Source organism: Physella acuta, unplaced genomic scaffold (genome assembly GCF_028476545.2).
Source record: "Physella acuta isolate Inbredline_101_S28 unplaced genomic scaffold, ASM2847654v3 ptg001122l, whole genome shotgun sequence".
NCBI classification, from domain to species: Eukaryota; Metazoa; Mollusca; class Gastropoda; family Physidae; genus Physella; species Physella acuta.
In genome coordinates, this window is record NW_026732639.1 from 132,501 (window position 1) to 157,491 (window position 24,991).

Consider the following 24,991-nt stretch of genomic DNA (forward strand, 5'->3'; position numbering starts at 1 on the left):
GGGGGGGGGGGGGACATGTGGTGGGCGTCCCTCCGATATTTAATTTTTATGTGTGCAAGAAACCTTCACGGGAGTTCACTCAACAACTTCCAAGTTTCAATGTTGATCTTATAAAAATCTGATGATTTGTTTAAAGTTTAAAGTTACAATCTATATTGCAATATTTACTGAAGGATCATTTAATCCATCAGCATACACAAAAATGTTCATTTCCATTATGTACATAGTACATATAGATCTATGCCCAGATCAATATAAATTTTTAAACTGATCCAACATACGTAGTTGTGAGTTTAATTATAATTTAAAAGCCGAAACATGTTTTCATAAAATCTGAAATTTAGGGTCATAGGTCAAGATTATGTTTTGACCAGATTTATGTGATAGGTTAGGCCTACTTTAAAAACATTGCATGGACTAGATGAAGTAGGTCTGGTGTAATTCTAGTTCTAGTCAATATTTACCTCCCACACTCTCTTTACCTTGCGACTAATACAGGACTTTACACTACTTTACACTTTACAGTGATTTATGATTTACCATCACGTCAGTGTGTGTAGGTATAGTATAGTTTTTTTAGATACAATTAAATTTACTAAACCTAGTTATTAAATAGTAAAGAGACCTAGAATTCTAGATCTACCGACTACATTCCACATTCTATTAATAGTATTAATCTTTCTCCACCGGCGTTAATGCTTTGTTTTATTCTTTGATCTAAATCTAAGATTTTATTTAACCTAGTAATTTATTAAGTAATTCTATCATCATTTTTTAAAATTGTAACATATTTAGTTATTTACAGTCAAGATCTAGAATCAAGATCTTGTTATAGATCTAGTATGTAAGTATGCGATAGCCCTAGATTCTATAATTAAATTAAACTTTAAGTATAGTATAGTATAGTAGTATAGTTAAGTAGGCCTATACTATAGGTTATCCTATCCTATAATAATAGTATAATATTATAGGCTACTTAGGCCTAAAGTTTAATTTAATATAGGGGCCTAGATCTATATTTAATTTATTTAGGCCTATATATATATTTTTACTAGGCCCCTACTATTCTAGATCTAGATCTCTATTTTATTTTGAGTAGTCTTGAACCCAATATTATGAGAAAAATATTCAATATCTTTAAACTTTAAGAGGGGCTAGGCTACTAATCCTTAATTTTAATAATTTAAGCACCATTATTTATTCAAGTTAATTAGGCCTTATTTAAATAAATTTGTAATTAGGCCTAATCTTTTAATTAATTCAAGTGTAGATGATATTTAAAAACTTTTAATTTATTAGGCCTTAATTTTCATTTTAGAAAACTGTTGTTGACAAAGCTCAGTTATAATATTTTAGAAAGATATTGATGTTGGGGGGGGGGGGGGGGGGCTGTAGTCTGAGGTGTGACATGATTTTGTTGGGGGGAGGTCTGCTTTTTTAGGAAGGTGGGAAGAAGGGAGGTAAAATTCGTCAAAAAAAGTGTGCTGTCGTTTAGGGATGACCAGTGGCGTAGCAATGTTGGGTGTCACCCGGTGCGGCACTAAATGGTGTCACCCTCCCCCCTCCCAAAGGCGTAGCGACCCTTCCCGGGGAGAACTTTCAATTGTCGATTTGCACACCCCCCCCCCCTCTTCAAACTTTCGATTTGCACCTCTCAAAAGACTATTTAACGCTCGAATTAATCACTTAATTAAGTGGAGTTTTCATTTTTCTATATATTTTAATATGTTTTGCCTTGTTGTCACCCCCCTAAATGGTGACGTGCGGTGTGTGTGTCCCCCCCCCCCCCCCCCCCCCCCCCCCCCCGCTACGCCTCTGGAAATGACCCCTATCAACATTTGAGAAACCAGAAATGGATTAAGAATCTCTTACAGTTTCCGGAAATCGCTCAAAAGTTGATAGAAAACTACAAAGTGAATATAATACTTATAAATGAAATTTTATCAACCTAACTCAAACAGTCCTCAATTTATTATGTTTACTTTGAAACACCATTATCTTAGTTCAACACTTTCTTTAACGGTACACAGTGAGGGTTATTGTGTGGTACTTCCCTGTTAATAAAGGGTCATCCCAATGGCATAACTAGGTAAGATGACATCCAGTTTGGTAATCCGGGGTGTAACCCCCCCCCCCCTCATCAATAATGTACAAAAATTATAGACAAATTGTTGTCACCCCCCTGCACTTTGATTATGCCACCCTGTGCATAACAAAGTATAAAATCTAAAGAAGTTTTTAAGTAAAAATATTCCCTTTTTCAAACCTGGCGGTCCATAAAAAATTCAAGTGAAGTGGAGTTCACCTGTTTCTGTGACCTCAGCATATAAAGGGATAGTGTGGTCAGCTCTAGGCCCAGTTGCCTTTACTTTCCCTAACTTGAATTAGGTAACCATCAGAGCTGGGTGGACTTAGACATGTTGTACTGACTTGAACCCACATTTGAAAAGAATTTGTTGAACTAGCTGGAAAAAGTGGACTTTCTCATTAAAATTTTTGACTTTTTGTTTTGGTGTCACCCGGTGAGGTCTGCACCCCCTGTCCCCCCTTGTGATGGTAGTGGGTCATCCATAATTGACATCCTACTCTTATAGGGTGGACAGTTCTGACTTTTGTGATGTGGGGAGGGAAGCGGTTCAGAGAGTGTGACGACACACTTTTGCGGTTTCAAAAATAATGTTAGATATTACAATTTGGCCAAGACTTTTTGGATTGTAAAATCTTCTTCTTCGTTCTTAATTATTAGTGCTGAAGGGGATTGAGATTTATCTGCCAGTGGGTTTGAACTCGAGACTTTGTTCGAATTTATCAACCATAAGCTTTTTGCCGACTCGACCACGCCTCCAACACAATTAAGGATTGTAAAATAAAGAAGATCCATATAGGTCCTCTCAGTGTTAACTGAGCTAAGTAAATGTTTTAGAAAGAAATTGCTGGTTAAAAATAAAATTTGCTATATTGATCGGCTGAGGAGTGGTGTCCTTTTTAGTGAGGGGGGGGGGGGGAGCTTCTTGCTTCTTTTTTTATGATAAGGAGGGTAGAGATAAATTACTCATTAGCAATTCTGCCATATCAATTAAGCTTAGTTAGCACAACTACAACAGCTTATTGAATCAAACGCTAACCTTAACCATTGAATTATCATCATAGACAATACCCACTGTTAAATTATGTTGATGTGGCTAAATAACTTAAACCCATTTTTTGAACTCTCAGATGAGTCATAGCTGCTTGATAATCTTGGCTTCAAACAATGCATTCGGCTACATTTTTTCCTCCTTTTCTAGGTCAATAGCATACTTATGGTAACACATTTATCTTTTCACCACTAGTTCTTGCACCTAGACAGAATGACATTAAGCTTTTGTTTTGTTTATTTCTGCCTATACAGCTGGTTGATACACAATTCTGCACTTGAATAAGTGGATAATTCCGCACATGCATTGCTGGACATTAACAAGTTGTTTTCTTTTTGTTTTTGCCTGTACTGCTGGTTGATACACAATTCTGCACCTACATAGGTGGACATTAAGGTTTTGTTTTCTCTGCTTGTACTGCTTGATGATTCATATAAAGATTGACATTAAGGTTATGTTTTCATTTTTTTTTCTGCCTATACTTCTGGTTGATACACAATCCTACACCTTTAAAGATTGACATTAAGGTTATGTTTTCTTTTTGTTTCCGCCTGTACAGCTGGTTGATACAAATTTCTACACCTACACAGATCGACATTAAGGTTTTTGTTTTTTTCTGCCTATAATGCTTGTTGATTCATATAAAGATTGACATTAAGGTTATGTTTTCATTTTTTTCTGCCTATACTTCTGGTTGATACATGATTCTGCACCTTTAAAGATCGACATTAGACATTAAGGTTATGTTTTCTTTTTGTTTCTGCCTGTACTGCTGGTTGATACAAAGTTCTGCACCTACACAGATTGACATTAAGTAGTTTTTTTTCTTTTTGTGTTTGTGTTCTACACAGGTGGGTGATCAGCCATAAAAAAGTTATTGAACAGTGGCTATGTTATAGGGGGGGGGATCTTTTACTCAGCACTTCTTATTTGCCTAAGAGCCTTTGTTTAATATTACTATCATTGTTAGTGTTGATGGTGATATATAAACATGTGTAGGTAGGTTGGTTATGCTATAAAAAAAGTTATTGAACAGTGGCTATGTTATAGGGATCTTCTCCTCAGCACTTCTTATTTTATAATTATTGAAAAAGCCTCAGAGTCTGTGTTTAATGTAACCAACATTGTTAGTGTTGTTGGTGATGTATAAGTATGTGTAGGTAGGCTGGTTATACTATTAGTTACTTATTTCCTACAAAATTTGCTGTAAATTGGACCTAGTTTTATAGGTAAGACAGCGGTTAGATTGTGCTTCACTGTGTAGATGTATCCTTTAGTTTTGTGGTATGAATTAGTCATGTCATGCGTCTTAATTAGGAGATATGTAATCAGTTCATAGGTCAAGTGTACCAGTGAGATAAAATAGGGTGGTGCATTTTTTGTGTAGCTTTAGTTGCAATACAAATTACATTCTTGACTGATAAGTCAACTATATGCTCGACTTTTTTGTTACATTGCTATCAGTAAATTCTTGTGATATTGGTATTGTGTCTTAAATTGAGTTAAAAATTTCCTGAATGTAGGTATTTACTCAAGGATAAGTTTATTGCTTTTTTTTTACTTCTTTCATTTTTTAAGCTTAATTAGCCTATGTCTTTGATGTTTAATTACATCTGTTGAGGCTAGTGTAATTTTAAGATGAGATATCAGATGCTTAGTAGGATTGAAATGGTAGATAAGTTGAAGTGTTTAAGATACACTTGTGTTGATAACTTTGTACTTAAAATCACAGCCGCCCTCAACACTATGTGAATGAGAATGCTGTTTGTTATTTTCCTAGCCGGCTCACACATTTATACATGGATACCAGCTGGATGATCTGTCTATAAAAATTTAGCACTGTTGTTTTACCATAATTTTGGTTATGCTGTTTCTTTCCTAGTCGGCTCACACATTTATACATGGCTTCTAGCTGGAAGATCTGTCTCTTTCCATATTAAACTATAGCAGTGTTATTTTACCATAGCTATATGGATGCCTTAACAGAGTAACAGGTCATTAGATATGTATGGATGTGTTTGATGAAATTTTATTTCTTTCAATATCGCATTACAGTTTTTTTTGTTTTTATGCCTTTGCATAAAAAGTTTGTTGTGCCTAATTGTGTTGTGAAATTTTCAATAGGGTATGATCAAAGAGCCAAATACTGTTTTTATCTGGTGATGATTAGTATACAAATAAAACCAGTTGCTAGCAGAAGATGACAGTTCCTTTCCTGATACGTTGTCTGCCTAGGGCGGTCTCATATCGTCATCGAGACTTTGCGTAAGTTTTATAAAACTTTCTTATCACTTGTGTACAGTGTGGTGGCCACTTAAGATTATAATTATTTTAATCGTTTGTTGTAGTTAAATAATTTTTTATCTAGATGAAGCTAAAATTTCTCTGACAAGCATTTTTGTGGAAGGAAATTTTGAATGTTGACACAGTTTTCATTCAAAAGATGTAAAATAGATAGCATAGCTGCTTGAAGTGGTTGTACATTTCACTAGTTCCATCTTATGGACAACAAAACATTACATCAGATGTAGTAGAGTTCATAAAATCTGTTCCATCTTAGAATTGTATGACACAATTAAACATTACATTAAATATAATACAACTCATATTTTTGTTCTATTTCAGCTACAGATGGGGTATCTTGTTCTTTACTTTTATATGCTACACTAGCTATCATCTCTCTAGGAAACCAATTAGTGTTGTTAAGGTAATCCTTTTTCTCTTAATCTGAATGTCTTTGAATCTATATCTTTTTCTCAACACTTGTTAAAGCTATAAACCCTATCCAGTTCTATTATAAGAGTTGCAGTTGGCTTGTACTAACATGTTCAAAAAGTAACTCTCCTCTGTCAATGAATTCAGTGTTTTTGTTTATTTTATTTAGAGTGTTTTACATCATAAAAACTGCAGCACAGAGCCCCATGGCAAAAATGTTAACACAAGCAATCCCTACTGGTGTGACTGGGCTCCATTTAGTGAGTTTGTTTTTACTTTCATACTTTGGTCTAGTACAATTTTTTTTAAGACCTAAGAAATTTATATTTAGTAATCATTATGTGTTTGGTGGTTTTGTTCTTATATAATTTTAATGCATAGGAAATGAATATTAATGTATTATTATTTGTTTCATTGCTTTGGTTTAGCACAATTTTAAAACTAAGAAAAGCATTATAATAAGCATTAATGTACAAATTTAAGGTGTTTTTTTTTTACATAGCTTTGGCTTTGGCTCTTAAGAAAAGTAACAAGTATAAATGTATTAATCTCTTGAATGGCCTAATGTTTCAGATGTTAAGGACTACAAGGATCTTCTCGGAGCACTAGATTTGTGTTACCTTTTTTCGTATGCTGTTGCTATGTTCCTCAGGTAGTTTTTTCTTTTCAAATTATAAGTTAGTTTTCATTTGGAGCTTGTTATGATCTTTCCATGTCTAGTTAAAATCATAAATTCATCTTATTTTGACCGTATTATCTTGTGTCATAAAATCATATATTAATGTGTAATTATTTTATGTCATGTTTAATTACTGAAAATTATTTACTGCAAGTGTTATTTAATAATCACTCCAGTAAAATTATCTGGGTTATTTTATTGTTAAACCCTCTTAAGACGTAACTTTATTTGAGAGCCGGCGCTAAAAGATGGAGCCTACTATTAAGCTTTGCACTTGTATCACAAAAAAATCGATAAAAAACGTAAAAAATGAGGCAAAATTTCCATGAAAGCCGCCATACTGAAGTGCTAGAATGAACTAAAATAGTAAGAAGCAATCTGATTGGCTGATATGATACTAGAAAGCCAGTCATGTGGCTTCTACTATCACTGCTCGTCTTTTTAGCTATAAAATCGCTGCCGATAGATCGGCCCGGTCGTCCCAAGAGGGTTAACTTAAGAGGTGGTGACCCTTACATGAAAAATGTGAATGACTTCCTGTAACATTTAACATTAAGAATCTTGTGTTTAGAATGAAATAATTTGTTGTCATTTTTTTTTTAACATTTTGTTTTACCTGTATATATTGAATTAAAAAGGCTTGAAAATTGAGGCTGCATTGGTTTTGCTAAGCTCGTTCAATTGCCAGAAATTTTTTTATAACCAGTATAGTTACTTTTTTAAAATCTCATTACTCTGACTGAACAGCCCGTTCTACTTTTCCCAGTGGTCATATAGCTGACCGTATGAACCTGCGCTACTACCTGTCGGGGGGTATGATTCTCAGTGGTGTTTTCACTGTTGCCTTTGGCCTTGGCTATTACTATGATGTCCACACCCTCCCATTTTACATTGCTATGCAGGTGAGTTTTAGAGTTGAATCTTTCTGGTGTTTAAATAAAAATTCAATAATTTTTAACTCTGTGTTGGAAAATAAAATGGGGAACTATTGGTTGTTGTGTATCCCTAAATAGGGTTAGGGGAATTAGAGATCCAGTTATATTATTGTGTCAAAGACATACTTGTGATTATTTCTTTCTAAATGTTAATGTTGTTAAAGATGAATGGTTGGATGGAATTGGGTGTGTTGTAAAGGGGTGTGTTGTAAATGGATGTGTTGTAAAGTGCAGGGTTGCTAACACCAAAGCCTTGAGACTCCAACTGACTCTAGCACTATGCCATTTCTACTTTCCTTCATTCTTTGTTATCCCTCAGTGCCATGCTGACTCACTGCCTTTCAACTCAACTTTGTAGACTCTTATCTTCCCAGTTGAGAAGTCTGCTTCACAACTCAGAATTTGACTCTGTATATAATATCACAGTTAACAACAATACAGTTCAGTTTATATGTGTCATTTATTTTTTTATTTTAACTAAGTGTAATGTTTTTTTCTTCTTCTGTGTAGATCTTAGGTGGAATTTTTCAAGCCACTGGCTGGCCTGGTGTTGTTGCTTGTGTAGGGAACTGGTTTGGTAAAGGAAAGTAAGTCATTAGTTTAAACAATTTACTTTTTTCTTGCGGATTAATTTTACAAATTAATTGGTTTGGTAAAGGAAAGTAAGTCATTAGTTTAAACAGTATAAGTTTTTTTTTTAAGTTGAGGTTTCATTTTACAAATTCCCTGGGTAACTGGTTTGGTAAAGGAAAGTAAGTTAATAGTTTAAACAATATACTTTTTTTATTGAGGTTTAAATTTACATATAACTGGCCGGGTGTATGGAACTGGTTTGGTAAAGAAAAATAAGTAATTATATAGATATTTTGATTGTGTTTTGACTTATAGTGTCATAGAGCTTTAGCCATCTCAGAAATTGAGAATCCTTCTACTGTTATATTTAGAGTAAATCAGAGTATGCATACAAACCTACTGGTCCATAACACAGACCAATTTAAGTTTTTTTGTTCATATCCCAGGGATCCAAAAGGATTATATGATTATAAGACAACTATTACTTCCACAAAATGATAGAAACAAATTTGATTTTTATTTAAATAAACTAATCCTTATATAAACATGTATTATAGTGTATATATTTTTTCATAGACGAGGCCTTATAATGGGTATCTGGAATGCACATACAAGTGTTGGGAATATACTTGGCTCGGTTATAGCAGGCGCATTTGTAGAGGATGAATGGGGGATGTCTTTTGTTGTTCCTGGTCTGATCATTATAGCTGTTGGTGTACTGGTGTTTCTCTTCCTTGTTCCGCGTGAGTATCTAAAAATTTTATTGTGATGAAAAGTTAGATGAATACAGTGAATTATATTTTTGTAACAATGAAACTGTTCATTAGCTGAATACAATAGTGGGTTCACACTGGTTTTGGTTTAGTTATCACATAGGTGATGACCTGTCATCATCATTAACTTTTCTCGTTTGTGGCCGAGACACATGTGAATGGTGAAGTAGAGTTCATTTGTTTCAATGGCCTCGGCATTCATGGGGATATAGTGTTCAGCACTATGCCCAGCTGCTTTATTTGCCCTAACCTGAAAAAGGTTCGCATTAGAGCTGGGCGGACTCAGGGATCCGAACTTGAGACTTTTGGGTTGGCAGCCATATGCTCTATCGTCCGACCACGCCATCCCGTAATTTAACATATACCTCTTCAAAGTACTCTAGTAATATCATATGTTTTGTTGTGTCAAAACATTTTCTTGTTTTGGGTTAATGGGGTATGTGTTTGTTTCAATCCCCGACAGATCCGCGAGATGTTAACTGTGAACCACCTGACCATTCTGATGCTGTAAGTCTTTTGTTTTCTTGCTGTATTCATGTGCAAAAAGTTAATGTTTTAACAGAATTTAATTTTGAGGTGGGGGGGGGGAATAAATGAAAATGGACCTTTAGCACTGTTAATTGTAACAGGTTTGAGGATACAGGTGCCCTAACTTGGAACATAATAGTTATCCAGACTTGTCATGCTTAAATTTTACATTTCATCATAGTGATTTGGTATATAAATGTCTTTTATCAATCATTTGTAACAAGTCGTATAAATAGTATAATCTATATTGTATATTATTTTTGTTTTAAATCTATTGTAAACATCAATTATCAGCCAATATGAACTTCTAATTTCAGCCAGTATAAAATTCTAATATCAGCCAATTTGAACTTTTATAATATCAATTAATGTAAGCTTCTAATCAGCTAATTTACACAACTAATACTAGATAATTTAAACATCTAATATCAGCTAATATGTACATCTAATATCAGATAATCAAAATGTCTAATATCAGCTACTATGTACATCAAATATCAGATAATGTAAACACCTAATATCAGATAATGTAAACTTTTATGATATCAACTAATGTAAACTTCTAATCAGATAATGTGTGAATCTAATATCAGATAATGCGTATATCTAATATCAGCTACTATGTACATCTAATGTCAGATAATGTAAACATCTAATATCAGATAAAATGCGTACATCTAATACAATCTACTATATATATATATATATATATCAAATATCAGCTAATGCATACATCTAATATCAGCTACTATGTACATCTAATATCAGATAATCAAGTAACAAGTAGCTTACAATCGTAACACCTGTTGTGTGAAACCTTGGTTAAATTATCAATAAATAATTAAGCCTTCCTCGTCCATTTGATAGGCTGAAGTGAGAGAACAAAAATCAATACTTTTATTTAACTATAACATCTTGTTTACGACTTCAGCATGTAAATAAATCTGGAGATTTTTATTTCATTTTTACTAATTTATGGCAAATTTTTAAAAATATTTTGTTAATACATTAGAAATTGTTCCAACTCAAACCTTTATGTGTTTTTAATTCAAAAATTAAGTCATACTTTAAAAATTTATGAAATGGTTTGAAAAATGTTCAGTAGCTGATTTATATTAAATGATGCAATGGGCAAGTAACATTTTCAGCATGGTTTATAGAAATGCATCTTCTACTTAGTGGAATAGGGTTTCAATACCAATTCCAAAATTTGTTTTAGTATTTCCAGTTATACTGTTTCATTAGTAGAGGAATTAACTACTAAAAAAAAGATTGTTTATTTAAATGTAAACATTACACAGAATAAAACATAAAGGAAAATACAATATTTCAAATGTATTTTATTATTTCAAATACTAAGTCAAAATGATCTCTGTCATCTTTCAATCTTTTAAATGTATTTCATTATTTCAAATACTAAGTCAAAATGATCTCTATCATCTTTCAATCTTTCAAATGTATTTCATTATTTCAAATACTAAGTCAAAATGATCTCTATTATCTAAGCTCACCATATGCCTTCAAAAGCCATCTGTATGCAAATCCAATGAGTTGATTGATTAGTTCATTGTAGCCATACAGACACCCAGCTGGTGCAATGTTTTTATGTATGTACGTGTTGATTGCCTGTCACAGCAACATGTCACCACTTAAAACATCTGTATCTTGCGTATTGAGTGCTGATAAACTTGCGTTCCTAGTAGATTGTACTGTTATCTCGGGTGATCTATATTTTAATTGTTAAAATTTGAAAATCTTTTATATTGAGCTGTCTTTTACATGTTTAATATTAGATTATATGGGATTTATGTCTAATAGATCATCTATAATTTTAATATGTAAACACGTATAAAATTATTTTCCTAGTATTTTTTACTGTTATCTCAGATAATCTATAATTTAATTGTTTAAATTTGAACGTCTTTTATATCGAGTATTCTTACGTCAGATCATTTACATGTTTAATATTAGATCATATGGGATTTATGTCTAATACCTCATCTACAATTTCAATATGGAAACATGTATAAGCTTATGCTCCTAGTAGATTGTTTTGTCCAGTACGTTTCAGATGGTCTATATTTTAAATGTTAAAATTTGAAAGGCTTTTATATCTATTTGGTTTATGTCAGATCATTTACATATTTAATATTCAAACATATGGGTTTTATGTCTAATAGATCATCTACAATTTAAATGTGTAAACATGTATGGCTTTCACATAGAGTTGTTCTAACCATATACAAGATCAATATTAAAACATATATGCGTTTAATGTCTAGTAGATTTGAAAGTATCTACAGTTTGTTCATAGTTATAAGGCATATTTTTTTTAGTTGTTGAGATTATCTTTATCAGTAGTTCTTAACCATTTAGGGGTACCAAACCACACCATTTTTAAATGCACATTCACTGAACCCTTCTTGATAGTTCTATCTTTTGCACTGACAAAATCTGATCATGATTCATATGAGTATAATGAGTCTGGTATGTGTCTTGACCTCTGCCGAACCCCTGAGACTGACTCACCAAACCACTGGGGTTCTATTGAACCCAGGTTAAGAACCACTGATCCATATGTTACATATTAAACATGGTTTTTGTGTCTGATAGATTTACATGGTTGAATAGTATTTACATTTTGAATATTTTAACATACGGTATTTATATTGATTTTATAACATCTGCATGTTAAATATTAAAACATTTTTTTCTGTCTAGTAGATTAAGGATAGAGTAAATTTAAGATAAAGTAACCCGCATTTAAGATTGCAAACTTATAAGGGTTATATGTCCAGTAATTCTCAGATAATCAATTCAATGGTAAATATTCCATTTTCAACCAACTCAATTATAAAAATCTGAAATGAATCTTTGAATCATTTCTCTTTGTAAGAAAGGGATTTATTATTCACGCATCATTTAGCAGTAAGGTCATGCACATATACGCCCCCTTGTTTCATGTATGGTTGAATGCACACCTGTTTCCTTTTAATGTCTTGTTTACAAAAATCAATATTCATTCATTCTTTTCATTTATTCACTTTGTAAATCGTATTGGTAAATAAAAATCTCTAAATCATAATTTATTAATGGAAAAGGTTTATGAATATGAAAAGAGTTACAATGAAACTTTTTATAATTACATATAGATCTATATAGAAACAATATTATAGATATTCAGAATTAGTATGGAATGCCTCTCTGTTGCCTGATTGACAAAAGGCAAAAATGACAAACAATTTTTACTTATCTGTGCGCGTCTTCATTGTGTCCCAAGGCAAAAGGAGCCAAATATGATACATATAACACTTTAACTTTGTTGCTACATTTAAAAAAGATTTAAAAGATAGTATAATTTAGAGTTTTCTTGCCAAAAGTTCCTACATTTGGTCTAGTTTTTTTTAGTATTATTTCTCTATCTTTCAGACCAAAGTTATGACAAGAAGCGGGGCTGAGTCTAAAGAAAATCTAGAGCAAAGTGTGTTGATAGAGAACAATGAATCTACAGTAAGACATAGTTTATGTTTACTTGTTTCAATGCAGTCATTATTAAATGTTTCTAAAGAATTTAATACTTTTTTTTAATATGACTAGATTTAAAAAATAAAATGAATACTAAATTGTGTAGTAGTTATCAAGACATTTTGCAATGTGATATTGACTTTATGCAAGCCTTACACACTGTAATATATGCAACATAGTCAGCAGTTAAAAATCTTTACTGTCGGTTTTAAGGTGACTTATCATGAGTTTGTGGGAGGCTGTGGGTGTTTTATGACATGGCTTAGGTAACTTGCCCAGAGTTCAGGGCTCTTATCAGTGGGTGGTTGGGGTGTCCCATAACATCGTAACTTTGCTACATAAATGTCAATTGAGGATGGCTGGTTTGTGGAAGTTGATAACTGGTTTTTGCTTTCAAAATGGGAATGCAGCTAAGCTTATCTTGCAGTTTTTTCCAAGATTGAGAAATGTTGAATCCTACATTTTGTATTCTCAAAATGAATGGTAGTTTTTTTTACAAATGGACAAGGCATGCATCCCAATTTTTTAAAAAATAGTTTTTTCCTATATTCTATTCTTATTTTTACCAGTTTATTGCAGTCCCTTTAAAACAATTTTATTAGGTAATTTTATTAGGTAATTTATATAATCATTTGCAAATTTATTTTTTTCTCTTTTCCTAAAGGCTTTAATAAGTAAAGAGCAGCCAATTTCTATATTAAAAGCATTGTCCATACCAGTAAGTAAATGTGTGATGTCTCATTATCTCAGTAAATATGTGTGTTATGTTTCACTATCTCATTAAATATGTGTGTGATGTCTCACTATCTCAGTAAATATGTGTGATGTCTCACTGTCTCAGTAAATATGTGTGTGATGTATCACTATCTCAGTAAATATGTGTGTGATGTCTCACTATCTCAGTAAATATGTGTGATGTCTCACTATCTCAGTAAATATGTGTGATGTCTCACTATCTCAGTAAATATGTGTGTGATGTCTCACTATCTCAGTAAATATGTGTGTGATGTCTCACTATCTCAGTAAATATGTGTGATGTCTCACTATCTCAGTAAATATGTGTGTTATGTTTCACTATCTCATTAAATATGTGTGTGATGTCTCACTATCTCAGTAAATATGTGTGATGTCTCACTGTCTCAGTAAATATGTGTGTGATGTATCACTATCTCAGTAAATATGTGTGTGATGTCTCACTATCTCAGTAAATATGTGTGATGTCTCACTATCTCAGTAAATATGTGTGATGTCTCACTATCTCAGTAAATATGTGTGTGATGTCTCACTATCTCAGTAAATATGTGTGTGATGTCTCACTATCTCAGTAAATATGTGTGATGTCTCACTATCTCAGTAAATATGTGTGATGTCTCACTATCTCAGTAAATATGTGTGATGTCTCACTATCTCAGTAAATATGTGTGATGTCTCACTATCTCAGTAAATATGTGTGTGATGTCTCACTATCTCAGTAAATATGTGTGTGATGTCTCACTATCTCAGTAAATATGTGTGTGATGTATCACTATCTCAGTTAATATGTGTGTGATGTCTCACTATCTCAGTAAATATGTGTGTGATGTCTCACTATCTCAGTTAATATGTGTGTGATGTCTCACTATCTCAGTAAATATGTGTGTGATGTCTCACTATCTCTGTAAATATGTGTGATGTCTCACTATTCTGTAAATATGTGTGATGTCTCACTATCTCAGTAAATATGTATGTGATGACTCACTAACTCAGTAAAAATGCGCGTGCTGTCCCACTGTCTATGTAAAAATGTGTGTGATGTCTCACTGTCTCAGTAAATATGTGTGTGATGTCTCACTGTCTCAGTAAATATGTGTGATATCTCATTATCTCACTAAATATGTGTGATGTCTCACTATCTCAGTAAATATGTGTGATATCTCATTATCTCACTAAATATGTGTGATGTCTCACTATCTCAGTAAATATGTGTGTGATGTCTCACTATCTCAGTAAATATGTGTGTGATGTCTCACTAAGTAAATATGTGTGATGTCTCACTAACTCAGTAAATATGTGTGATGTCTCACTATCTCAGTAAATATGTGTGATGTCTCACTATCTCAGTAAATATGTGTGATGTCTCACTATCTCAGTAAATATGTATGTGATGTCTCACTATCTCAGTAAATATGTGTGATGTCTCACTATCTCAGTAAATATGTGTGATGTCTCACTATCTCAGTAAATATGTGTGATGTCTCACTATCTCAGTAAATATGTGTGTGATGTCTCACTAACTCAGTAAAAATGCGTATGATATCCCACTGTCTCAGTGAGTTCATCGGACGTCAGCTTTTACCTGAATTAGTTTAGTGCTAGGGTGAGTTCATGCGGTGTCAGCTTGGACCTGAATTCATTTAGTGATAGGTTGATGTAACCAGTGAGATCTATAGACAGCTTGCCCTGTGACAGACCTAGTGCACATTTCTTTCCATTTGAATAAGCACCTTTATATTCCTCCTAACATCTGCATATATTATTCAAAATTCACATTTAGTATTTCATTTGACTACAGCTGTTTGTTACATATTTATATATATATATATATATATATATATATATATATATATATATATATATATATATATATTTATATGTAGCCTACATATGTATATATATTTATTTTTTTATATATTCATAAATATAGGCCTACACAATTATATAAAGACAGTAATGAATCATGAATTGAGCATGTGCTGAATGTAATTATTCTGCATGAGAAAATGTCATAGCAAGATTTAATAAAGTACAGTTGCTAATTTTTTACATTTTTTCAGGGTGTCATTGAGTTTGCACTGTGCTTGTTTTTTGCTAAATTAAATTCATACACATTTTTGTACTGGCTGCCCAACTACATATCAGAAAAAAGTGAGTGCTAAACGTGAAGATTATTTAATACTTAGTCTTTCGTGATAATTAATTATATAGGGTTATTCCTTGTACATTAAAGCAAGTAAGGGCATAGAAATAGAATTCTTATCTGGATCTGTTGCTTATAAAAAATATTATACTCAATGTAGTATCATCTCTGTCATTACAACCACCATTTTCAATTTTATCTTCTGTCTTTACAACCATTATTTTTAATTTTATCTTCTGTCTTTACAATCATTTATTTTAAATTTTATCTTCTGTCTTTACAGCCACTATTTTAAATTTTATCTTCTGACTTTACAAACACTATTTTAAATTTTATCTTCTGTCTTTACAATTATTTATTTTTAATTTTATCTTGTGTCCTTACAACCACCATATTTATCCTCTCTTTACAGCCACTGTTTCGCCATCAGACGCAGCCTACACTTCTACAATATTTGATGCTGGTGGTATCATTGGTAATGTTGCTATGTGGGGTCCAACCATAGTTTATGTTTTCTATTTACCCATATTTAGCAGTTGATAACTAAAAAAATTATGCAATAATATTTTATTTTACTTATAGATGTCTTTCTATTTACTTATAAATACTTATATTTTAAATTTAGATTAGGTAGATGTATTTTATTTACCGACAGATGGCAGTTAATAAATAATTAAAACATTAAATAACCTCAATAAAGTTATTATCATTGTTCCTCTTTGTTTTAATTAATGTACTATTTATTACATTTTGTCATGTTAAATAATGGTAATTCGTATGGAAATGTTTAAAGTAGTAAAGTTCCCTTTTCAAACCTGGTGTTCTATAGGGCAAGTGAAGTAGAGCTCAATTGTTTCTGTGACCTCGGCATATGAAGAGATAGTGTGGTCAGCACTATGCCCAGCCGCTTTTACTTTTCTAACATGAGTTAGGTACCCATCAGAGTTGGGTGGACTCAGGGACGGTATACTGACTTGAACCTGGATTCGAACTCCAGACTTATGGATTAGCAGTCCAGCTCTCTACCGCTAGACCACTCCATACCCAAATGTTTAATACAGGTGGTTAAATTTTTTCTTAACATCTTTTATAGGTGGTGTTTTAGCCGGAGTTATCTCAGACAGATATCGCATGCGTGGTTTGACGTGTGCATTGTTCCTTGTGGTTGCTGCCCCTCTGGTGAGTGATGATCAGTTTTTTAAAACATTATCTGTTGTTAAATTGTGACTTTGTATTCTATTTTAATGCCTAAAAACTTGATGGTAGAAGGTGAGTTAAAATTGATTAATAATTTTAACGTTTAAATGACATTTTACTTTAAGACCTTTTTTTTAGAATGAAATATCAATTTTAAATAAAAATTTAAATCTAGTTATGGTCTAAAATTCTTACTTATAATATATGTAAAATTTTATTCTTGGCAGTTATTTATATATAATCAATATGGAAGTGTTGTACCTTTCTATGCAAATTGCCGTAAGTTTCTAAAATTTCCTTTTCTGTATTATTTTATCAGATGTGTAATTTTTTTCTTACGATGGAAAATTTGATTCATGTTGACTGAAGTTATGTTTCAGTATTTTAAGCTGTGTGTAGCAAAGGTGTGAATGGCCCTTAGGATTTTAAGTCAATACAAATTATATTTCAGTAATGTTGGCTGTATGTGGGATAGGTGTGAATGGCCCTTATGCTTTTAAATCAAATTATATTTAGTTATGTTGTTGTCTGTTTAATAGGTGTGAATGACCCTTAGGATTTTAAGTCAATACAAATTATATTTCAGTTATGTTGGCTGTCTGTGGGATAGGTGTGAATGGCCCTTACAATTTTAAATCAAATTATATTTCAGTTATATTTGCTGTATGTGGGATAGGTATGAATGGCCCTTATGATTTTAAATAAAATTATATTTCAGTTATGTTGGCTGTATGTGGGATAGGTGTGAATGGCCCTTAGGATTTTAAGTCAAGACAAATTATATTTCAGTTATGTTGGCTGTCTGTGGGATAGGTGTGAATGGCCCTTATGCTTTGATCACAACAGCAGTGAGTGCTGACCTAGGGACACACAAATCTGTCCGGGGAAATGCTAAAGCTCTAGGCATGGTCACTGCCGTCATTGACGGTACAGGAAGTATAGGTGATTATATTTTTATCAACACAATTATAACTGTGTTAGAATATATTTACATTTTTATAAATACATATCTTAACAGTAGACTTTAATTTTCAAATGTATATCTCTTTTTTATTGATTTTGAATGTATAAATATTTTATGGACATCAGTTAGCCATTTATGATGTCCATAAAGAAATTTTTATGTGTTAAAATAAATAAAATTTTATATAAGAATAAATACATGGTGTTATATTTTCAACATTTGTATTACTAAATTATCTGTAATCAGATGCAAAGTAGTATACATAAAAAAAGGTGTGGATGTTATAAATTTATGTTTCCCACTGGGGATGGATTTTCCAACTAAATTCTTCTGTAAATAAACCGATTCACATTTTTAAACAACTTTATTTTCTGTTTAAAAAATTAGCGAAATGATAATCATCATGTTTGACTTTTTTACTCAGGTGCTGCTATAGGTCCCATGTTGACAGGAGTTGTCTCCTCCACTGGATGGGAAAATGTTTTCTACATGTTGATAGCAGCAGATTTGGTTGCAGCTCTTGTAAGTATTTCTGCCTGTTTAACCCTTGCATGACTGCAACAAGTTTCTGATATAAGTTTTAAGTTTGTTTAACTCTTTAATCACTGTAAGATGTTCAGTGTACTGGAAATAATAACTCTGTTTAACTCTTTAACTACCACTGTGGTGCAATATGGTACAGGCTGCAACAGTTTTACTTACAAACCTCCTGGAAAAATCAATTTTCATAAACAATCTTTTCCTATTTTACAACTAAGAAAAAAGATCATGGGCAACTAATTTGTTATCTTTTTTCTAAATATTACAAAGCACATTTTTTACGAATAATTTTTACAACTTTTTAAATAGGTTTTTTTTTTACCATAATTTGTATAAAAATATGTTGATACTGAACAAATTTTAACTATTTTTGCTATTTTTTCAGTTGCTGATACGAGTTGTAATCAAAGAAATTTACCAAAGAAGAGGTGGCGAGTTGGATATCAGAGTTGTCATTTTACCAAAAAGTAATGAGCAATAAGTCACACACATTTTTATTATTAATTATTTTACAATCAGAATTTTTGGGTTTTAAGGATTTTTTAAAGTTACCCAATAAAAGTTTGTAGGAGAATATCTTAAAATAATGCAATTTTAACATTAGACCACTTCTTAAAATAATTTTTAGGTGGTCAAAAGGTATAATTATGATAGATTGATAATTTTAAGTAAACTATTTTTAAATTGACACAAAGTTTTTAAAAAACTACTTTAATATTTTACTTTGCTTGCTTTAAAAATAAATCTTAGTTCTGGTGCTTTATTTCAAGGTGAAAGCTTTTTAAACTTAGAACTATTTCTAAAATAATTTCATTAAGCAGTTTTAACCTACTCACATAACTGTAGATATTTTTTTAAGTTTAAAGTAGCCATCACATCTTCTATCATATCTATTACTAAATTGCCCATACTGTTTTAAAACATTATGTGTGATGCTATTACATAATCAAATAGCTTTATAGCTACTCTTATTTCCCAAATGTTACTATAGTGATTAGGGAAATTTTTACATTCTAAATTAGCCACATAGTATTTTGCTAATAAAGCCAATGAGACGTAATAAAATAATATCAGGACAAAGCAAAATAATCAAGTTAGACTTTGCCTAAGAACTTCTTAAGTTAACTAAATTTTACTATCACTTAATTTATTTTCTCTATGCAGCACTGTGACTTGCTTTGTTTCATTTTTTTTTTTTTTAATCCAGTGACAAGGTTTAGGATTGTAAGTTTTGGGCTTATAATTATATTCATCTTTGGCTTTATATTTCATAAATATTCATAACATGAGGCACTGTGGGATCTTTCTATGATTTTATTTAAAACCACACCATTTTATGTTGCATTTATTTTACTGTCCTGTTGATTTGTTGTTACATTAACAAATTATCTTTGTATAGATTGTTTCAGACAATTGACCCATATAAAACAAATCATTTAAACAAGTTAAAAAAAATTATGTATTGCCTTACATCTAATAACATGAATATTTGGCTTATTATTTATTTTTTGGCAATGCATTCTGGGAAATTTTATTTATTTATTTTGTTTAGTTTTTGCTTGTAGTACTGCTTAAATTTTTACTGTAATCTAGTGATACAAATTAATTACATGATTTAGTTAATTACAGAAATAAAAACAAAAATCGTGGCAGATGGTATTTTAAAAATATTAAAATAAAAATTGCAGTCATAATTTAATTCATGCATTCATTTATTGAAAATATTTTAAAAGCAAAGGTAAATCAGTTTTATCACATAAAAAAATATTTTTAAATATTTATAACTTGAAATGGAGTTTTGATGTACAAGGAAGTTAATAGTACTGTAGGGTTTGATTTCTACAGTTGCTTGATCTATTTCTGCAGTGAAATAGAATATCGAAAACAATTCTTGCTTAGAAGAATAGGAGAGTAGTATTTTATAAAGGTCAGAAAATATAGGCTTAATATAAAAATTACTGTTATGAGCTGATTTAATACTGCTGCTTCAACTGGTAACTGCTACCTAAGTATTCATGTATATAAATCTTCTTAATTTTGAATCCTCATTAGAACAGCCATTTTATTTCTAAAATAGAATGTTAATATACTTAAAATAAATAGGTATTTAAAGGAATTAATGTACAAGGTGCCTTCATTGAGAAAAAAATAAAATAAATAGAAAATACTTTATTTTGAGTTTTTTTACGAGTTAACTTAGCACATTATATTTTCTAATCCGAACAAAGATTATAATGTCCTTTTTTTTCTCTGTTCTATATACTTAACTCACTTCCTCAGTACTAACTCATTAACATAGGTCTAGCTTTTCCTTAACGGTTAGGTCGACGGCTAACACTGCAGGAAAACAATAACATAATGTTTTAATTTTAATCTATTTATACTAGTGGCTTTTTAGTTGATACCAGTCATATAGCTCAACTTTTAAAGAATATCTTTTTGAAGTTTGAAATTTTAAATTTGTCTTAAAATTGATCAATATTTGTGTGCTCAATTTTTTATTATTTTATGAATATTTAAAAAATTACTTACTTTATAACTTTAGTAAAGCATATATTTTTAATAAAAGTTTATTGCTCATAATATTTTATATGTACTTAGCTCAATGTAAAAATAAATTAGTATGGACTAATTAAACTTAAAAAATATTTACTGTATAGCATGCTTTACTCCTGTGGGATTTTGTTCTGTTGAGTTGGTTATTTAACTGGTAAAATTGTATTTAAAGAATCAATGTACAATATTTATTTAACTTTCTTGAAATGGAAACCTGTTTTTACATTTTTATTTTTTAAAAAAAGTTTAAAAGAATTCCTGCTGTCTTGTATTGTTTCCTTACTTACATGTAAAGAAAATTTTAGTTTACATAATTTTAGTATCTTATACACTCCAATTCCGGTTAAGTTTTTACTACCTGTCATTAAATATTGTGTTTTGATTGGTAAAATGATATTGCTGTGTTTTATTTTACATAGATCTATGTATAATCTGTTAAACGTATTGATTCCCGTTAAAATAAATTTGATTTTGTAGACCACACTTCCTTACTTTCTATATTAGTTTATTTAAATTCTAGTTTAATGTATAGTTTTGGCTATTTATTTTCATTATGTGTATTACAATATAGGCCAGCTCTCACTACTGTTAGTAACTGGCTCATGTGAGTTCTATAAACTTGTAAAGTCATTATTATGTTGCTTTATGTGTATATTTGTTATTAGATTTCTTTCTGTAACTAATACTGTAAAAAAATGTATTCCCATTTTAGATATCTGTTTTAGGTGTTTGCTAATTTATTCACTTTAAAAGCTTATTTCTATATATATAAACAAAAGCTTAAAGAAATAAACACATCAAATAATGCTGCAACCTTAGGTCTCTAATAGAAAAGACAAAGAAAGTAAAATGAAAATATTTAAAGGATCAGCTTTGTAACCCATCCAGCAGAAGCTGATACAGGATTCTAGTGAAGGCCTAAGGTTGAAACACCATTTGTTGTGGTTATACTTTAGTGTGTTTTATTAATAAATAGCATCTCTTGTTTTCATATATGGTTTTAGTTCAATGCACAAATGTATTTATTACATTTTTAGCTTTTGTCTATAAAATTTTATTTTTTAACTTAAAGAATTTATTAACCTTGGTTAATTAAAATGATTTTGATTGGTATTCCAAATTCTGATTTTTGGCATACTTCTAAAATAAATAATGTTCTTGTAAAATATATGTTCATTTATAAACATTTGTTCAATGGGGTGTTCATAAATAATTAATGTTAAACTCCTTGGGAGGGGGAGACTTATGTGATTATGTATGATGAGGGGCTTATACATTTTAAAACCAGTTAGTAATTTTCCAAAACTACTTGGCAGTTATTTAGATATTTTTTTAAAGACTTATGTATTTTATAAAAATATATCAACATACCTTATTTTGACCCTGCTTTATTATTAATTTAGAAAGAAATTCCTGTTTTGAAAAAGTGATGTTATTATCTGGGTTGGGGGGAGTGTTGTAAAAAGTCTGTGGGTAAATCCTTACCCCTAATTACTTAATATAATATATATTTTAGAGTATAAAAACTTATTGAATGTGATACATTCATTCCTCTAGTCTTTCAAGCAGGCAGTGATCCTCAGCGTTTTAAGTTATGATTTGCTTCATTTATGCTTGTCAAAGATTTTATTTATAAGATCCTTTTATTTAGAATAAAATGTTTCTGCAACGGCGTAATCACTTGTGGCATGTGACTTTTTAAAATATTTTCCCCAGTGATGTTAAATTGTTTTTTAACCCTTTTGCTGTGTCTTTATATTCTGGTGAAAAACCCTACATAATTTTGACATTCTGTTACTTATATTTGTGCCTCAATTGCTGTAAATATAATTACAGTTTCTCAGACTGCCTTATTTGACTTCAAAAAACACACACTAAAATATATTGTGATTAACCCAACAAATTTACTATTTAAAATATCTTGACAATATATTTCTAGTTCTACTCACCTTGGTACCTACATTCAGTAAAGTATTAAATGCTTTACTGTAACTAAATATTGTATTATTTTCAAAGTACTAATATGTTCCCCAGTATATTAAACAATGCATGACCATGTTCCAATTACCAAAACACCAGGCCAGAAGGGGTTAATGTTCAACATTACAATCCTACATTGTCAAGCCTAAAGGGGTTAATGTTGTATATTACAACATAACACTGTGGTAGGGTTTGTTGCAATTTTTTTGTTGATTGATATTATAAATGTTGACTATGCTTGAATTCATTCCATTGTCCTTTATGCTTTAGAAATACTTTTTAATACTTTTATAGATTTGTACAGTTGAATGTTTTGTTATATAGGCCTATATATATATATATATATATATATATATATATATATATATATATATATATATATATATATATATATATATATATAAAATTTTAATTTGTTTTATAAAATCTGTTTTGAAAAGTGAAAATGAAATGTTTTTGTGAAAAATGCAAATAGATACATGATTTGACTTGACTTTGAATTAGTTCTCTTTGCTCCTTGTGGAACAGAGGGACTTAACCATACCCTTTCATTTTGTCCAGTCACCGGTTATTAATGTCTCCCAAGACATCCCTGCTGTCTTGATTTTTTCTAGAAGACTCCACCTCCAGGTCTGTCTTCCACTTTCCCTCAAGCGCCTGATGTCTTATTAGAGTGAGCCTTTCACAGTGTGTGTCCCACATTGTCATGGGGTTCTGCGTTGTCCTTCTCCATAAGTCTATATAATCGGCACTTTGTCCTGCTGCCTTAATTTTAAAATCTGTCAAAGACATCTGTTCATGAAGGTCTGTATCTTTTCTGTGCTTGCTTTCAAGACTCTCCTTGTCTCTGTTCCATATAGCAAAACTGTCTTGACATTTAAATTTATTATCCAAATTTTTGGTTGTGAGATATATGATATGATACAACGTTAGACCGATGAATGAAAGCTTAAGTTGACAAATGAGAAAAATATCAGCTAGTGTTGACAGTGACAAATGACCAATGGCAATTGTTGATAAATTATGTGTATGAACAAAAGCTTGTGTAATCAGAGGACAATAAAAACAAGCTAATGAAGACAGATGACCCATCTATAAGCAGATGACCATGAAGAAAGGTTAAATGAGCATTTGTAAAGATGTTGGAAATCCAAATTAGTTAGGTTTGTTTATGACTATTTTTTGTTAATTCACAAAACTGTTAACTGTTATCGTAACTAAAAATTATATTTGTTCTGCTGTGAGTGTAAATACAAAGTATAGACTTGTTTAGCTTTTCAGTGATTCTGAGAATTACCTCAAGTTTATATGAATGCTTGGTTGCCTGAATTATCTTTTATAACACTGTGGGTTACTCAATAAGGATAAAAATGCTTGCTTTTGTTGCTTCTAAAGATGGACAACTGAGATGTTTGGGTGAAATAAAATTATTTTGGTTATTTCCCTTGCCTTTTTTTGTTGTGTTGTTGAATCAACTTGCTACACTGATAATTTAAATTACTAAAATTTAAGGTTCATAGTAGCATTTTCATTTAATTCCTATAGCTGTTATGTTAAAAGCAAAGAATTGGTGCAGTAAATGGTGATTTGTTCAAGAGCACTAGCATGGTCTAGTGCTAGACTGCTAGCCCAACAGTCTCAGGTTTGAACCCTGGTTTACATCAGTAGAACATCCCTGAGTCCACCCAGCGCTGATGAGTGTACCTCACACTTTATGGAAAGTTAAGACGGCTTGGCATAGTGCTGATCACACTATCCCTTCATATGCTCAGATCACAGAAACAGGCAAACTCTACTTCACTTAACCAATGGACCGTCAGGTTTGAAAAGCGAACTTTACTTTGAGATCTAGCACATAAATCTTCAGGAAGATATAACTAACAGCCTCAATTGTTTTAAAATATTAGCATCACATTGACTTCTTTAATAATCTATCAGCAAATCACTTGGTGCCTTTCGAGTTCATAGTTACAACAATCTTTAAATTACATGC

The 24,991-nt window shown here is 31.2% G+C and overlaps 1 protein-coding gene across 1 annotated transcript; it reads left to right on the plus strand.

Annotated features, from left to right (window-relative positions):
* Positions 1 to 524: 524 nt before the first annotated feature.
* Positions 525 to 20,936, plus strand: LOC131956009 (glucose-6-phosphate exchanger SLC37A2-like). The gene is made up of 20 exons (XM_059320342.1): positions 525 to 556; positions 5,262 to 5,402; positions 5,763 to 5,844; positions 6,022 to 6,112; positions 6,426 to 6,504; positions 7,298 to 7,433; positions 7,977 to 8,053; positions 8,616 to 8,782; positions 9,276 to 9,319; positions 12,770 to 12,850; positions 13,530 to 13,583; positions 15,679 to 15,769; positions 16,174 to 16,236; positions 16,855 to 16,940; positions 17,186 to 17,237; positions 17,410 to 17,433; positions 17,772 to 17,900; positions 18,347 to 18,444; positions 18,848 to 18,929; positions 19,670 to 20,936. The coding sequence occupies exons 2-20, from the start codon at positions 5,338 to 5,340 to the stop codon at positions 19,744 to 19,746; spliced, it is 1,578 nt and encodes a 525-aa protein (XP_059176325.1). The 5' UTR covers positions 525 to 556; positions 5,262 to 5,337; the 3' UTR covers positions 19,747 to 20,936.
* Positions 20,937 to 24,991: the final 4,055 nt, after the last annotated feature.

What these genes read in the sequence shown, in the direction of transcription:
- LOC131956009 (XM_059320342.1), top strand. Translation starts at nt 5,338, where the DNA reads ATGACAGTTCCTTTCCTGATACGTTGTCTGCCTAGGGCGGTCTCATAT. An exon ending in TGACGGTACAGGAAGTATAG is followed by an intron (nt 17,901 to 18,346) that starts GTGATTATATTT and finishes TTTTTTACTCAG; the next exon opens with GTGCTGCTATAGGTCCCATG. An exon ending in AGTTGTCATTTTACCAAAAA is followed by an intron (nt 18,930 to 19,669) that starts GTAATGAGCAAT and finishes TTTTTAATCCAG; the next exon opens with TGACAAGGTTTAGGATTGTA.